Here is a 17401-nt window from a genome sequence, read left to right on the forward strand (position 1 = left end):
CGAGTCAATAGTGGACCTATACCGTAAATATTCTCTTACTAGTTCTTTTGCCAAGTTTTTCAAGAATACTCTTCGGGCAATTTGTTCCTGCTTGTTGCTTTTATAAACAATGTAAGCATTTATCGCCGCAATATTCAGAAAACCAAAAAATATAGTTAGTGGCCACCTTTGCGACCTCCTGGATACAGAATATAATCCACATAATTATGTGGATTATATTCGACAGTATCGACTCCACCCTTAGTCAAATTGTAGAACTCTATTATTTCAGGTTTTTGCTTTTCAGATTCACTGTTGATACAGTCATCGTGATGCATAGTTGAACCCACCAAAACTACTTTACCTTTCTTAGGGCAATATGAAACTACTGTTTTATTTTCCGAGAACGCAAATAAACTAGAATATTCAGACCGATTTTTTGGAGTGACAAATGCAGTTGGTACTTCCCTTTTATTTTTTCGGATAGTTCCAACACAGGTCAAGCGATGATTTTTCAAAAGATCATTCATTAGCTTTATACTCATAAACCAATTGTCCATTGTTATGTTTCGGCCAGTTTTTTCAATTGGTTTGATGAGACGGCATACGACTGAATAAGGATCATTTTGTAACTTGTACTTACCTTCCGGTTGCTTACCAGCATATATTTCAAAGTTGTTCGTATAGTATGTACGACTGTCAGTCAAAAGAAAAATTTGTATGCCATATCTTGCTGGCTTACTCTTTATGTACTGCCTAAACGAGCATCTTCCCCTAAAAGGTTCCAATTTTTCGTCTATTGTGGCATACTCACTAATAACATAGGAGCTTTGAATGTTGTTTTTAAATAATTCAGAGAGTTCACGTATGGGAGCTAGTTTGTCACTTTGTCGTCTGGTGTGCCTATCACGTATGTCATCAAAACGTAAAGAAGTGAGTAAAAATAAAAAGCGTTTTCGAGACATGACGGCTGGAAATATGTCCACACCAGATCCATCTTTTTCCCACAATTCCATTGTATTGAGTCTCCCAGACTTCAGTACCCCAGCGTAGTACAGCAAACCGAAAAGTGCTTTCATCTCTCGTTGGTCTGTAGGAGCGGCATCTCTCTCCCTAACAAATTTTCCTCGCGACAAATCTATGTATATGTTGGTATATCTGACAATATGGTTTATCATATTATCAGAAATCATACAATTCCAACCTTCAAAAGGAGTAGTTGCATCCTTTGCTTTTCCTTTCGGTCCCGGTAGATGGGTCACTAAATTATGGGCTCTAGTCCTTACATTTATTGGTGGATGTTGTTTGGACCAACGTGTACCATCTTTCCCCAGATAAAAGTGAGAAGATGGAGTACCTGCCGAGCTTGATTCGTAAAAATTGCCTTCATCTTCTGATGGTTCGTCTGCGTCAGTGTCGGTAAGATGGTCGCTTACTGAAATGTGGTCAACTTCACTATCTGATTCAGTTGGTGGAATTTCATTGTCATCACTCTCCTCCTTCATTATTTTCCTTATTTCCTCTTCTAGATCTTTTTTAGTTAAAGGCCTTCTATCCACCCATTTACTGATATTTGATGGCCCTGGCTGAGAATCCATTATCTACTGCAATACTGATATGCCAATAAACTATAGTTACTTCATTTGTTATAATTTTAACTTACTGGAACTCGAACTGATAAAAATGAAATAATGCGACAACTGTTCAATAATAACCACAATTCACCAAAAACTAATAAAAGACATAAAACACAGAAATAAAATGGTAACAATTTAGTCACGTATCGACGCGCGCAGGGTAAAAAATGTCCACTTCGCATAAATCAAACCCTAGCACTGATCGAGAACGGTATAATAATATCGCCTGAGCATAGGTACTTCTGTTACACTCTACTCGAGAGGGGATTCCCCGATTTAATCGACATTTGGAGAATATACACATCATTTAATAAGCGCCGGGTATTTTCTACCCACGCGCGCGTCCTCCCAATTCTGATTCCAATTGAGTTATAATTTTTTTTTCAAGGTATTGTTCTTGGAAAGCTATCTTTAGATTACCCTAATCTTGAAAAGATTCTGTATTTTAAGATATTGTATGCGGAATCCTTCAATTTTGTTTTTATTATATTTAATTGCGAAGCATGGTTTACGATCGAAAGTAGCAGATACTATACCACAACATGCCAAAAATCTGTGTAACAAAATTTTCTTATCATCAAACTTTGGGACCATTTCTAATACGACTTCAACTTCATTTTTGCAACTAAAAATTGCGGCATATATTATAAATCAACGTTATTGCTAGTCACAGAGCAGAGGTTATATGATTTTACTTAATTAGGTCGTGTTATACTTAAGCTATAATTAATATCATATGAACCGATAAATAATTTACACATTGCAGCGCTTCGATAAAAAGCGACCTCGGCTGATCTCGGAAAAGCAAGGCTCTATAATGAATGTCGTATCAACAAATAACTTGTCATCACCTTATAAGGGAATTTGATTTGGCGAATGCTTTTGGCTGCTGTATCCAGTTTCTTTACTAGCCTTAAGTGTTTGGTAATCTTTGTAGTTACTTCTTCTTTTTCTTGCTATAGAACCTAGTCCTGTTTGTTCTGTCTCGTTCCTCGTATGATAAGGATGTCCATCTTTTCTGTCAGCCTTTGAGTGGTCTTCCAACTGTACATCTTTGTGTTTTTGCCCATTGGCAATATCCATCTGACTACGTGCTGCACTCCAAAATCTCTCATTATATCCACATTTCAAGATCAGATGATTTTATTAAGAAGATTTAACAGATGTTGACACTGTCAAAAGGAACATTTATTTAACTCCCGACATTGCATCATAATCTAATGCCATAGCATGATTAGGTCGTTTGCTACTCTCCTTCTCGGTAAGTTTATTTGGGTCACTCTGAAGGTTGCCAGGTAGTTTTCTTCGTTGATTACATACATACAAGATGAAGCAGAAGCAGCAGGACTAAAAGTCAAAGTTCAAAAAATGAAGGAGGTGAGGATCAATTCTGTAGTCGAGATTGTGTACTTGGGAGATATGAAGGCGAAATAAGAACATTTCAAAAAGAACAAAAATTCGCTTGTTCAACAGCAATGGGTCAGTCGTTCTGTATGAGTGTAGAACATGGAAGGTCACCGAGAGGATGTTGAACAAATTACAACTATTCATTAATCAATGACTCATTAGTGACCAAATCAAGGAAAGAAAATCGTTTTGGATTGGCCACATTTTAAACAAACCTCATGGAGCAGATGAGGGCGCTCAAGATAGACATGGAAGAGAACTGTTGAGGAAGAAGCAATGGAAGCCGTGGAAACGTGGACAGAAATAAAACTCAGGAATAAGTGAAGTATAAAATAACAGGCAAGTTTTATTTTGCTTCCTCTTCTAATAGAACGATATCATTTTTTTTCTACTTTTAAACCTTATGTGATCGTTAATTGTCTGATTTTTTCTAATATGGTCCACTTGGGCAATCTTTCCGGAGACATCCAATTGACATAGTCTCCATTTCCGTCTCCTGGATCTCATCTACGTCACAACATCCTAAACTCCGGATTCATCTATCATTATTGCTCCTTACATGATTATATAGAGTGACCCCTTGCACTGTTCTCAGTGTTAAAATACAAATTCTTTCCAAGATCTTGAGTTTGTAGCGAATATGAATCGCGGTATTATCCTATGATATTGTACTATGATAACCACTGGCTCTTCGTCCTCGAAAAGATTTTAAGATCAACCTTCACTTCTACATATTATATGCCACATATAACCATGATCGTGAATTTCGAGACATGAAACCATTATATTTGGTGAAGTTACAAAAGTAGCAATATAATATCCAATACAATGATCCAATTCATTTGATTAAAGATTGTTTACCCAGTATTAATTTATTTGGACAATATTTTATTTCCCTTTTATGTTAATGAAATCCATAAATATTTAAAACACTTTCGATTTACCATTCACTTATTATTCTCCACTAACAACAATCGAATTTAGTTGACGTTTCAAGTTGTTAGAATGACTACAAAAGAAACAGAAAAAAATGTAAAAAACGCTACATTTTCAGCATTATCGCCGATTTATTATGTTTCAAGATTACTTGGTATCGCACCTTATTACATGGACAACACGAAAAAGTTTAAAACATCATCGACTTCTTATAATATATGGTTTATTCCTTTACAGGGAATAATTTTCGTTTCGGCCTGTTATCATTTCGTGCTATTCATCAACTTTATGAAAACCGTTTCGGTTTTTGCTTACATAGTAATGACAGTTTACAGTTTAACAACGATAATCCAAACAATTTACATCGTAATAACCAATTCTGTCCTTAAAAATAAACGAGTACGCTTATTGAATGAATTAGATAGAAATCGAAAAAATTTAGAAAGAATTGGGATTGTAGTGGATTTTAATAATATCAAAAAATATTTTTTGTTCTACGTAATTATTATAAAATTATTCGCTTTTGTGGATTTTTCGTTTATTTCAATATGGCATTATGGTGAATACAAAAATTTATTTCTCTCGATTCATGTTGCGATTGTTAACAACATTTTTTATGTTATTCCAACTGTTGAGATTGTACAGGTATCGTCTTGTATTGGATTATATGGGGCATGTATAAACGGTATTAATGAGTATTTAAAAACGTTTCTTCGCAATAATAATTATATTAATTTAAAGAAAACTTTAAATTCTTACATAGAAACTTATAAAAATCTTATCAATTTTAACGATTCAATTTCTAGTTTAATTGTTATTAATTTTACAACAAATTTTACTTTATTCGTTTTGGAGATTTATAGCAGTATTCTTCCTGTTATGAAACATAATTTAAATCCACTTATTATCATACAAATTTTTATCATATTTTTATCTGGATTGGGGGTAATTTTTTGTTTGTCTGCTTATGAATATTGTAGAACAAAGGTAAAATAATTAAAAAATTAACGAAATAATAACATTTTTGTTTTAGCTAAATGTAACAAAAAGTGTTGTTTTTAATTTAATGTTAAATGTAAAAGATGTTCGAATGAAAGAGGAGGTAAGATTCTTTTGTATTTAATTTTCTAATTTCATTTATTAACATTTTGTTTCTAGTTAAATGGATTTACTTTAGCAATGGATCATTTCAAACCGGAAATATCAGCTTTATCATTATTTAATTTAGACTTTAGAATGATAACGACGGTAAATTATTCATTTTATGTTTTTTAATTACAAGTTAATTAAATTATTTCTTAGTTAAGTGGAGCAATTCATACTTACACTTTATTATTAATCCAATCCGATTATAACGTGGATGTTTATAGTGTATACAGAAATCAATCAAATTCATAAATAAATGTCACTTTATTATAATTCCTTCGTCAACTTCCTCAACATCTACTTTCCCTAGTGATTGTCCTTCGGTAGAGATTACCTTGAAAGTGGATCTGGAATGCATCTACTTTTCCAGCATATTTCGCATTTCCGGGACAGAATTTAGAAAGTATGTTAATTGTGAAGAAGAGCAAACAATGAAAAGTTCGCGTAAAGCACGAAAATGGAGATTCAACAGACACTCAGTAGCCAACATTCACCGATAGGAAGCTGGGGGACAACCTCCAACTCATAGATGCTTAAGAACCTATCTAGGATATGTCACTTTTTAAACACCTGCAATAAATGTCCCAGAAAAGAAGCTATCTTGAAAAATTAGTGTCATCGCATGGCAGAAAGATATCTTCATGAACATTAAAATGGGTATACTGGAACTGAAGGATGCTTTGAAGGTTATTGCGCTTTGCAGAGACGCTACGTGACTAGCCCCGCTACTCCATAAGTAAAGAAGAGGTGAAGACCTGACACTATTACTACTGTTCTGTGACCTGGCAGTATGTGAAGAACAGCAACCGCGGAAAGGAGATCTTCAAACAATGAGGAACCGTTGCAAAGCGAATTACATGAAGAAGAAACGAATAAAAAACAGCTAAAAGCAAAGAAGAAAAGTCGTTAAGTCCTCCTTCCTTCTGTAAACTTTCTCATCACTCTAAAATTGTAGGATGGGTGAGTTGAAGAATACGTTCAACACAGCTTGGATTCCTTAGTTCTTTGTAGATTATTTAAAATTTATGCCTCTGCTGTGTTAGTGTTGTTAGATTCCATTTGATCTGCTTCGTGTCTTTTAAATATTAACTTTAACTGAATATGAACTTATCTTTAAGGAAGAAACTAAAGAGACAAAAAAGTACCATTAAAGAATGAGCTTTACAACTCATATTTTTTCATGTTAACACTCCATGGTGTTAAAAAGTTATTATAAAAAATTTAAAGGAAACTTAAGGTATACTTGAAAATAAGGTCTTATCCAATAGTAAATACATACAAAACTTCAAATTCTACGGTTTACTTATAGCCGCAATAAAAAATAAAATGTAATTTTTTGGCTCAACTTTAACGGCTCATAGCTCCAAAACAAAAAGTTGCGATCCTATGTTTATATAAAAAACTTGTATTATTTTGGCAAGTACTAAGTCCTAATAATATTTACAGGAAGGTCATTTATATAAATAATGAAAAGCACTGGACAGAATTGATCCTTGTGGGACACCAGAAGTAATATTGCGATATGGACCTTTTCAAAGAAGTAATATTGGTAACTTCTGAAGTTTGAACCTTCCATTGCACGTACTGCATTCTATTGCTTACATAACTACGGATCATGTAATTTGGTAGCCCTCTTATACCGTAATGTTCCAGTTAACTTAATAGAGTCTCATGTTGGACACAATCGAGTACCTTTGAGCTAGTCACAGTCTAGGTGGTAGACTTTTGACTACTTAATTATTGAGGTTCTCAGCATATAGGCTGGAAAGGTTATCAATATTATTTTCCTTCTTCCCTTTTAATTCTTTATTTATCATCTGCCATATAGCCTTATAGCCTTTGAAATTCATACTTTGAAATGACTGGAAGTTAAATCTGTCCTGATCTTGACGTCATTTCATGTTTAGCTTTCTGACCTCAAAGTCTAAAATTACACAGAAATGATCTAACAGATTTGGCAAAAGTTTACAAAATAGGCTAAAATAATTTTAGACATTTTGACATATTAGACAGTATTAGCCACATTTTGATCATTTTAGACAATTTTGGATACAGTTTTAAATAATTTTGGACAACTAAACTAAAACTAGAAGAAGCACAATCCTAGAACTACAAAGTTTCGAAAGTTTAGCACCAACCACAATTTTGGCATGTCGACAACTGATCTCTGTATATCGACATTAAAACGAGCAATGAATAACATCTTAAGACGATAAACTGAGGAGATTTGCCACGTCTAAAGATTGTCTAAATTTATATCATCCAAATAAATCGAGCAAGCGCTTATTTGATTATCAATTGATTATTAATTACTATTTTTGATTATTAATTATCATCAAGCCGTTGTGTATTTTAGAGTTTGCTATTAATAGATTAACAGCAGCTAAATTTCTTGCTCTTTAATGGCATATAGTGGCTACTATCAAAACTACAATCAGCGCACTTGGCTTCTTCTTTTGGGTACTATCATGGACAGGTTTGCAACATTGAGAGTTCGCCGCTGGTAAACCCTCTGCATCATTAAGATTTGGTCCACAATTTTTTTTCTTTCTTTCTTGATAGGTTTTCTTGACTATGAAGTTATTATGTATTTAAAGCACCTTTTATTAGCTAATGAAAGTATCGAAGAACTCTGCCCCACCCAAATACGTAGATATTGAACATCAAAAGCTAATCTAGATGATGTTCAGTACTCTTCAAGGCTTAGTGCCTACGATGATAGCACAGATCAGGAATGATATATAATATCATACTGCTGACCGACAAGAAAACTTGTAGATCTAAGTATATTATTTTTTTATTTGATAGTACGATATATTCAGAATATTTTCAAGTCAATCAATATAAAATTTTAACAGATAGAACCTATGGAAGTTCACCTTGTTAGGCTTGAAAACTTTTGTAGAATGTCAGCTGAAGATTTTGAATATTTTTTGATGAAAATTGGACCCAAAATACAAAAGCAAGACAACAACATAAGACCAGCTATTGCTGTGAAAGACCGTCTAGCAGTTAGCCTTCTTTTTGGCTAATGGTATTACTTTATTTAACTTAAATGTGACTTATTTGTTATTGAAAAACCCATCCGTACTACTATAATAAGTTAATATTGCATCACTTGATTGAGTATTTTCATAATTTTCTTAACAATTGTTGGTACCATTAATTGCTGGGGAAGCTGCATGGACAATGCCAGGTGAATTTACATAGATTGAGCTGGGAAAAGATATAGTTCTGGGAGAGCAGGAGATATAGACTTATCAACGGAACAATCAAGTTCATTCATCTCTGCCTCAAAAACGAGGTTGTCTATTTTGTTTTGCAATATGACTTACGTTCTATGGGATAGTGTTTTTAGTTTAATCGTAACTGCCCATATAACGTAGCGATGCCTGGGATTGCCGCTTGGAAGTTAGACTTGCCATGGTACTACTTGGCAACTCTCACTTGCAAACGGTTGCTTTAAATGATCTTTTACGCTGAATTCTTGTTTGTTGCGTAATTTGCTGTTTGTTGGTCTGGCATCGGGGAATGTTTCCTGCTCAAGATGAGAAGTTTCAAGCCCTAAAGATCTCTCAACCTGGGTTTCTTGAGAAGTCTCATTCTCTAAATATCCCTCAATCTGGGTTTCCTGTAAAACATAGTTACATTTTTCACATAGAATTATTTATTAAATAAATAATAATTATACAACAAAAAACAGCTAACAATTTTGTTTTTAGTTGCCAAAATTAGAGGAAGAAAGAAAAATAAGAGCAAATGGATTTAATCAACGATGGAACAATTTCCTAATTGTGTAGGGGCAATGGACGGAAAACATGTTTTACTTTAAGCTCCATTCAATAGTGAATCGGAATTTTATGATTATAAAAAGTCTATCAGTATCATACTTTTGGCATTTGCTGATGCAGTTGGTGCACAAGGAAGAATGAACGAGTTCTGTGTGTTTGCAAGTACAACACTTTATCGTAAGATGATAGGATACAAAAGGAACTTTCGGTTCCAGGACGTCAACAAAGAATGCCATACGCTTTTCTCTTAGTAGCACACTTTTGAAACCATATTCAGGAAATCATGCTAAGAGTAGAGTTGAACGGATTTCCAACTATCGACTTTGTCGCGCACGATGAGTTATTGAAATAGAAAACGTTTTTGGCATTTTAGCATCCGTAGTCCGTATTTTTAGAAAACCAATGTTGGTACAACCCGAAAAAGTTTCTTTCTTTTGCATGACACTATTTCATAATTTTTTAGTTATATTCTCTAAATGGAGTTTTTAATTTTGAAGCAGACGGACATTTTATACCAGGGACATGGCGCCAAGACATTAGCAATTAATCGCTTAAGCCATTTTCAAAAGTACTCAGAAAACCGTCCCAGGATGCAAAATATATTCAAAGGGAGTTTGCAGAATGTTTTTCAACCAATGGAGCAGTTGAATGGTAAGAATATGTCAATTAGTTGATAGTAATACCTTTTATTTACTGTGACTACTAAAATAAATCATACCTAAGATTGCTTTTTATTTGAGGTGACCCTGATAAACCGATCTATGGCGTTATTTGCGAACCAAGAGACTTCCACCATATAACAGAATGCAGTTCACTCGTATCCAAAGCTTTCCATATGAAACCGTTAGAAAATAATTGTTCTTTTGATTTATAGTATTCAATTTCAGTCATAACGTTTGCTACATTAGATCCATTAACCAGAAGCGATAATTTATTGATATACATATGTCAATGCTGCAATGTACTCGTCGTTACTGAGAGGTTTTCCCATAATTTTTGGATCTAGTAAATTTGCTGCTAAGTGTAAAGCCGCGTTGACATGGGTAATCACGAACGTGAGCTACGCTTTCGTAAGCTACGCTGAGCGTGTCAACTACTAGATTCGTGAAATACGAAGCGTAAATACTTTTCACGAACAGAAATAATTCCGATCGTGAAAATATTAAACCTGTTTGATTTTTGTATCTTGTGGCCAGTCGTGAGCAAAGCAGGAGGACAGTAAATTGTTAAATTATGGCTGCTCATATTTTAAGAATGAACGATGCAGACACCAATACATTTCTGGAACTATATCAAAATGAGCCAGTTTTGTGGGATCCGACCAGGGAGGACTATAAAAAGGAGAGTCTGCAATGGAAATCGATGGTTTTACAGAAATCCATGTAATAATGAAATTTAAAAATTTACGTAGCTCCTATTTGCAAGAAATAAAAAAGATTAGGCAGAGTATGAAGTCCGGGTGTTGTTCTGATGAAGTTTATACTCCCAAAGTGAGATGGTTCAAAATAATGGATTCTTTTCTCAAGCCGGACGTAAAAGCAAGAGAAACCCAATCAAACTTGGTAAGTGTTTATTTTAATTTATAAGTAAAAAATATATATATATGTATATATTACTAAATCTAGCCAGTATATCATTTCCTTACACATTTTGAGAATGTAATGTGGTACTTTTTTTACTCCTCAACAATTTGCCATTGCCAAGGAACTGCTCCCTCATGGTTAAAGTAGTTGCAATATTCATCTCTTTTTACCAATGTTGATCTGTTCGGGTGTCTATCATGTGTCGCAGTAATGTCTATAAGACCAGAACTGCTTATTTGCCGCCAAGTTCCCGGAATTACATTGTAGTTTTCGTCTTCAGAATCAATTAGGTTAGCTGCCACATAACAGTTACCAGTTTTTCGAAGCCAGTTATGTATTGAGCAGCAGGTTTTTACAATTTTATCAACTTTTTGTAAATCTACGGCAATTGGCCTTTCAAATATTGTAAATTTTGATGCTAGTAGAAATACTTCTTGCTCTGGACAGCTTATAATTGAAAATACGTTCAGCTCTGGATAATTTTCGTTTACTGCATGGTTTGAGTAGAGATGTTGTTAAAGGAAATGCATTATCAGCAACAATAACTGCATTTGGAGGCATATTCAGTATGTTTGCCTCCATAGCTTCATTGAGGCAACAGTTTCGCCACACACCCCCATCTGATGCCCTGCCTTTAGCTCCTATATCCATATATGTGAAACAATAATTATGATCAACTAAGGCAAGCAAAATTATGCTGAACGATTGTTTATAATTGAAATAATCGGACCCAGTTTTATGCGGCGCTCTTATAACTATATGTTTGCCATCTAGTGCCCCAATGCAATTTGGGAAGTTCTACTTAGTTTGAAATCCATTAATTATATCTAGCCATTGATTTTCTTCACTGGGCACCTAAAAACATATTAATGTATATAATATATTTATAATCAGAAAAATGGTAAATTACAAAAGGGTGGGCCTATATAATTTTTTTCTTGTTATAGGATATTACTGTATTGATAAATGAAAAGCCAGATTCACCTGAAGATAATGCAATAGCATCTCAACAATTGAACGAAGAACAACCATCCACATCTAAAGAAACGCAATGCCAAAACGACTCTTTAAAAAGAAAGTTTCTACACACTTCTACAACAACACCTCGTAAAAAGAAGCTATGTTCGACACCTGCTGGTGACATTAATTCTGCGATAGACAAACTAGATGATATTTCTAAAAGAGCTGCTAATGCCAGTGTATCAAAAGAAGATTGTTTCGATCATTTTGGAAAATATATTGCTTCTCTTTTACGAACTCTACCACTAGATCGATCACCACAACTACAATCGGAAATAGTTTCTATGATTTTGAAACCGACAATTCCCACATATTCAATACTCTCCAGCGCGTACTCACAGAACTCAAATTTCATTACAAATTCGACTACAAACTCGGAAAGTATTCAAAGTGGACCACCATCGAGATCATTTGATCTCTGAGTTAACTTCGGACATGCGCAATTAGCAAATGTACTTACAAATAAACATACAAATACTTCTATGTATTTGCTTTGGGAAATATATGTTTTGCAAACCATGACTTTTTATTACCTTTCTGTTTAAAATATTTTATAGTTTAAATGTGCCCCCATGAGCCTACGAAAACTATACGAGAATTTAGAGGAAAGTCTAGTTGCCATACCAATAATAAGAATACCGTTTGGAATTAAATAACGTTTTTACTTACCTTGATAAATTCTTTTAGAGCATCACACACTGCATCTAAAACTTCTTCTATAAATTTACTTATCGATGATTTGGGTACTCTAAATAAATATACTAAACTTTTAAAAGAGTCTCCAGTAGCTAAATATCGAAGTGTTATTTGCAGTTTCAATTTGGCCGATAGAGCTTCTCTCATATTAGTGGATTTTCTTTGAATTTTGGGGCTAACGAGTTCCAATAAATAATTAAAATGGTATTCCGACATACTAAGCAAATTTTTAAAATCTTCAGGGTACTTGGAGACGTCTTTCATTAAACTAGTATGACTTCTTTGTAGAATCCATTTCTACAAATTCCTTGTCCACCATCGTCTTTTCTTTCTTTTTTTTGCCAAATTTTGTGAAATCCTGTCTGTTATCACACCACACAAAACTTGACATGCTCCTGCCACCAAGCACTGCATATTCACGACTGAAGCAAATACCTACCGTGTAAAACCGTTTCACGAAAGAGGCATGACCACAGTCGTAAAATAATTAGATTCGTGATACCACGCGGGTGCCTCTTGTTCGTGATTCACAACCCATGTCAACGCGGCTTAAAGGTGTTACAGCCATATTACTTCGTGCTTTTAAAAGTGATAGAATTGTTTTTACTTTTAAAACTGGGCATTCACTTTGTCATTATCATTCAAATTTGAAAATAGTCAACAACATGAGAAATGCAAGGTTGGAAAGTTTGTACATTTTTTAAAATTACTGAAATGGGATTTAAAATTTTATATTATGTATCAAGTTTCTCCTTGAATATATCGCTTAAAATGTTACGTTTAATATTTTCGTCTACACTACTTGTTATAGTTTCTTATAGCGATTTTATCGCATTATCAAAACACCGAAAGCGCATGCGCAAATACATCCTAGCTCCTAGCGGTAAATTATGAAAAATTTGTTTGGTAATATACAAGGTAATTTACAAATTCACATCACTGGTGGTATGTATTTATTATGGCGCCTCGATCACAAGGCGTCTCGTTTAAAAGAGAAGATTAGGTGATTTTTTCTTTGTCATTAAGTTAACCAAGACCACTTGCTGCCGAGATAATGCACTTGACATTATATCAATATAAACTGGACAACACACATTGTACTATATGTCAGTATTGAGTCTGTGGTGGCCATATTGTTTTGGTGGGGCCTGTCAAATCTGTAGTCACTGATACCAAACCACCATGGCAAGTTACACGATTGAGCAGCACATTTTATGATAAAATTTTGTTAGAAATTAATTTTGCGTTAAGACTTAGGCTTGCACTTGTTGCTGGATGGACTTCGGAACAAAACTACATTCACAAAAAGTTATTGTTTGATGCGGATGTAAGCCATCATTAGTCTGTACTTTGTTGATCTAGAATGTTTCTAGTTCTAGGTCCAGTGTTAGTTCTAGTTGTTACTCAGCGCTACATTTTTGTATATTTTTCATTTATCTATGTCTAGTGTTAGCTCTAGTGCTGGTGTTAGCTCTGTTGGAATTTGTGTGCATTAAAATTATTCATATAAACTCGTAAATACCTTTGGAAATAAACATCCTTGCATCCAGAATCACTACTTTCAGATTCTCGAACTTTTTTTGATAAGGATCTGCACGTAGACATAAGAGAATTCTTTTTCTGTCGTTTAATTTGTTTCGGTTTTTATGGTGTGGGTCCTTGGGATTCCAAAGCACAGGATACCTGTCATATAGATGGATGAATTCCATCATTAAATCATTAATCCATTCCATTTTGAGTATCTGCAACACTACAAACTAATATAAGTATCAGAATATCGATGGATTCTTGTAATATATGGATAATATGAAATATATGTATATTAATATAAGTTACCTGTCAAAATTGAAATGAATTGTTGGATTCCTTGGTATATAGGTCTTGCAATGAAAAACTTTCCACTTCCCTTAACTAGCTTCTTTATTATTTTACAAAACTTGATGATTCGTTGAACTTAATTATTTGAACTTCGATAACTATTTTGATTACAATCTCGGTGTGGACTTAGAATTTGATACGGCTAGAAAGGCTTTTGGATGTTAATTGTTTTTCTGAACTTAGTTAGGAACAATTGTATAGGAACGCGGATTCCTTGGATTCATTCCTCGTGTGATACTTTATTTAATTTGTTTTATTTAATAGACTTAATAAATATGTATAGATACGTTTATTAATAATTTTTGCGCACATAGACAACCAATTTAACCACAATGTAAACAGATATTCAAATCGCCTTAGAAACAGTGCCATATCTTTCAACGAAACAGTTTCATCGATCAATCAAATCAGACAACCATCAACAAGATTTCTTTAGCAATTTTTAAACCAAAACCAAAACGTATAAATATAAAACCAAAACTCGACACAAAATAAACATAAAGCAACAAGATGAGTGAACGTATGCTGCAAGACGATTTCACATTAGTTCGTTATGAAAACCCAGTTTTACTTACAAGACATGCCGAACCTGAAAAGGTAATTTTAAATCATCGTAACAAGATTAAATAAATTAGTTTTATGATTTAACTTTTTTATTTTAAGAGTGGAGATGCTAGTGCAGGTGATGCAAAACCAAAAACAGCCGCACCAACGGCAGATGTTCGTCGTGAAACCGAAGAAGTTCTTAACACAATTCTCCCACCGAAAGAATGGGAAGAAGGCGGTCAAGTATGGCGCCAACAAGTTTCAACAATCCCCGCGACTCGTTTAGACGTTGTAAACCTCCAAGAACAACTCGATATGAAACTACAACAACGTCAAGCTCGCGAAACAGGAATTTGTCCTATTCGAAGAGAACTTTATACTCAATGTTTCGATGAAATTATTCGACAAGTAACGATAAATTGCGCAGAAAGGGGATTGTTATTGTTAAGAATTCGCGATGAAATGCGAATGACGATCGAAGCTTATCAAGCTTTATATTGTAGTAGTATTGCTTTTGGAATGAGGAAAGCTTTGCAATCCGAACAAGGAAAATCCGATTTGGAACATGACGTCGATATTTTAAAATTAGAAAAAGTCGATTTGGAGAAGCAGTTGACCGATTTAAGACAAAGAGCCGAACAAGCTGATCGAAGATCGGCTGAGTTAAGAGCGGCCGAAGAAAAGAAACATGCCGAGGAAATTGGTTTTTTGAAAAAGACAAATCAACAATTAAAAGCTCAATTAGAAGGAATTATTGCTCCAAAGAAGTAATAGGATTAATGATTATTAGGCGTGATAATAATAAAAGGAAACGATATTATTATTATTTCTTTTATACAATAAATGTTGATGTATATTTATAATAAAGATTTTATGTTTATTTAATAATAAAATTAATGTAAGGTTATATAATTATAATTATTACAAGTGTTTTATTAAAACGTTATATATTAAACTTTACGCTACAACCCAAGCATCAAATATACAGGTGTGATTAAAAAAATCGTAAAAACTACTTAGATTTATATTGGTGCACTAAAAGTAGATTAAATTTGCTCTAAACTTTTTATTATTTAATCGTGATATCTCAATTGTCGGTTGAGATTTTTTAAATTTCCTCAGTTTTCGCTATAACCTCAATAAGTAGTTTCTCCTTTAATAAATTTTTTCAGTAAATTTTAATAATATTATCTAACAGTTTTTGTATCACATCATAAATTAGAATCTCTAAGCGACAATTTAACAAACATATCATATCAAGATTCTCAAAAATACAGTTGATATGATTTTTTGAAAATTTCGCGTTTTTGTGATTTATAAATTGTACAATTTCTTCTCTAATAATTTTTTTCTGGAAATTTCAATAATATTGTCTTATAATTTTTATCTCAATTCATAAACTAGATATTTTAAGCTACAATATGACATACAGTGTGTAAATTAATTATCGTACCCAACGACCCCGACGTGATCATTGCAAGTATGCAACCAATATCACAATATACGCGATTTGCGTATTGCAATACCAATACTGTGATATTGGTTGCATACTTGCAATGATGACGTCGGATACGAAAATTAATTAACACACTGTAGATATCATACCAAGATTCTCAAAAATACAGTTGATATGCCTAACAAAATTAGCCTTACCAATTTGGTGATCCGGACAGCTAAAAGACAGAATTAAAAGGAAGTCGAATAGAGTTTTACTTTACTTTATTAACAAAGCTATACGAGAATCTAGTTTTTACACAATTGTTTTGTATTCGTAGACACGATTAATATACTTTTTGTAATTCGCTACGGTAATGGAAGCTATAACAGTACTCAAACGGGTGCTGTAATGAGACTCTTTACAGCATCCGATGCTGTAGTGAGATTTTAGTAACATTTTATGGAACCAGTTCAAGTTGGTGACATTGGGTGATTAATTTTTCTAGTTGTCAATGTGACAATTTTTGTCTGTGTATGTTTAAACACGTTCTTAGCATCGAATACAAAGTCCACAATGATGAGGACATTGACTCTGAGCAATTTCTCTTATTTTAGGAGGTGTACATCAACCATTTTTTTCAGGTGAATATATTTTGTGTTTTGACAGTTTCTAATTGTCAATTCAAAGTTTCTATTTTCAAGTGTTCCGGTGTTACCAACTGATACATACCTATTTCCCTACGTTGCCAAAATTTACTTTATTTTTGTTAAAAAAAAAGTATAAAAGCGCGAATTACAAAAAATAGCATAAAAAACACGTTTCATAAGACTTAAAGCACTCATTCATTAAAAAACTCGTGGCTTCGCCACTCGTTTTTCAACTTGAATTCGTGCATTTCAATCGTGTCTTACGAAACTTGTTTTTTAATATACTATTTTAGTTCTTATTAAATCGTTTATTATTCTTCGTATTAACTTTTATAATGGAGCGTTCTTTACTCTACTAAAACCGCATATTTCATAGCTAAAACCGTGTTAACTTAGTGTTTTATTTTATGTGATAAAGTAAAATGTATATATCTTCCTGAAAATGTCAGTTTCGTATACCAATCAAATTTAATTTTGTTATCATTGTCTCTGATGACTTTTGCATCCAAAAATGGAACAGAGTTGTTATTTTCCTTCTCCAAAGTAAACTGTATAAACTTATTATATTTATTGAAACTGTCTAAGATCGAAACCAAAGCAGTTTCAGGGACCGAAGTTATTATGTCATTAACTTACTTCTTTAAAAAAGGCACTTCAATGTTTAACGTAGGTAAAATTTTGTTTAACACATGATCCA

The 17401-nt window shown here is 33.4% G+C and overlaps 3 protein-coding genes and 1 pseudogene across 3 annotated transcripts; all 4 read left to right on the top strand.

Moving 5' to 3' along the window:
* Positions 1-3451: 3451 nt before the first annotated feature.
* Positions 3452-5357, top strand: LOC139429501 (putative gustatory receptor 28b). Its single transcript, XM_071195269.1, has 5 exons — positions 3452-4644; positions 4723-4904; positions 4993-5061; positions 5118-5207; positions 5262-5357. The coding sequence occupies exons 1-5, from the start codon at positions 4029-4031 to the stop codon at positions 5355-5357; spliced, it is 1053 nt and encodes a 350-aa protein (XP_071051370.1). The 5' UTR covers positions 3452-4028.
* Positions 5358-6061: 704 nt separating this feature from the next.
* LOC139429502 (uncharacterized) lies at positions 6062-9566 on the top strand (annotated as a pseudogene).
* Positions 9567-9622: 56 nt separating this feature from the next.
* On the top strand, positions 9623-11921 carry LOC139429503 (uncharacterized). The gene is made up of 2 exons (XM_071195271.1): positions 9623-10458; positions 11427-11921. Exons 1-2 carry the CDS (start codon positions 10249-10251, stop codon positions 11919-11921), a joined length of 705 nt encoding a protein of 234 aa, XP_071051372.1. The 5' UTR covers positions 9623-10248.
* Positions 11922-14455: 2534 nt separating this feature from the next.
* LOC111418743 (Putative inner dynein arm light chain, axonemal Dnali1) lies at positions 14456-15499 on the top strand. The gene is made up of 2 exons (XM_023051403.2): positions 14456-14670; positions 14737-15499. Exons 1-2 carry the CDS (start codon positions 14584-14586, stop codon positions 15388-15390), a joined length of 741 nt encoding a protein of 246 aa, XP_022907171.1. The 5' UTR covers positions 14456-14583; the 3' UTR covers positions 15391-15499.
* Positions 15500-17401: the final 1902 nt, after the last annotated feature.

This window comes from Onthophagus taurus, chromosome 3 (assembly GCF_036711975.1).
Source record: "Onthophagus taurus isolate NC chromosome 3, IU_Otau_3.0, whole genome shotgun sequence".
Lineage (NCBI taxonomy): Eukaryota > Metazoa > Arthropoda > Insecta > Coleoptera > Scarabaeidae > Onthophagus > Onthophagus taurus.

Bases quoted from the DNA above. Each gene is read 5' to 3' on its own strand.
- LOC139429501 (XM_071195269.1), top strand. From the start codon at position 4,029: ATGACTACAAAAGAAACAGAAAAAAATGTAAAAAACGCTACATTTTCA. The intron at 4,645-4,722 runs GTATTAATGAGT...ATTCTTACATAG, and splicing joins ATATGGGGCATGTATAAACG to AAACTTATAAAAATCTTATC. The intron at 5,062-5,117 runs GTAAGATTCTTT...TTTTGTTTCTAG, and splicing joins ATGTTCGAATGAAAGAGGAG to TTAAATGGATTTACTTTAGC.
- LOC139429503 (XM_071195271.1), top strand. From the start codon at position 10,249: ATGGAAATCGATGGTTTTACAGAAATCCATGTAATAATGAAATTTAAA. The intron at 10,459-11,426 runs GTAAGTGTTTAT...TTCTTGTTATAG, and splicing joins GAGAAACCCAATCAAACTTG to GATATTACTGTATTGATAAA.
- LOC111418743 (XM_023051403.2), top strand. From the start codon at position 14,584: ATGAGTGAACGTATGCTGCAAGACGATTTCACATTAGTTCGTTATGAA. The intron at 14,671-14,736 runs GTAATTTTAAAT...TTTTATTTTAAG, and splicing joins GACATGCCGAACCTGAAAAG to AGTGGAGATGCTAGTGCAGG.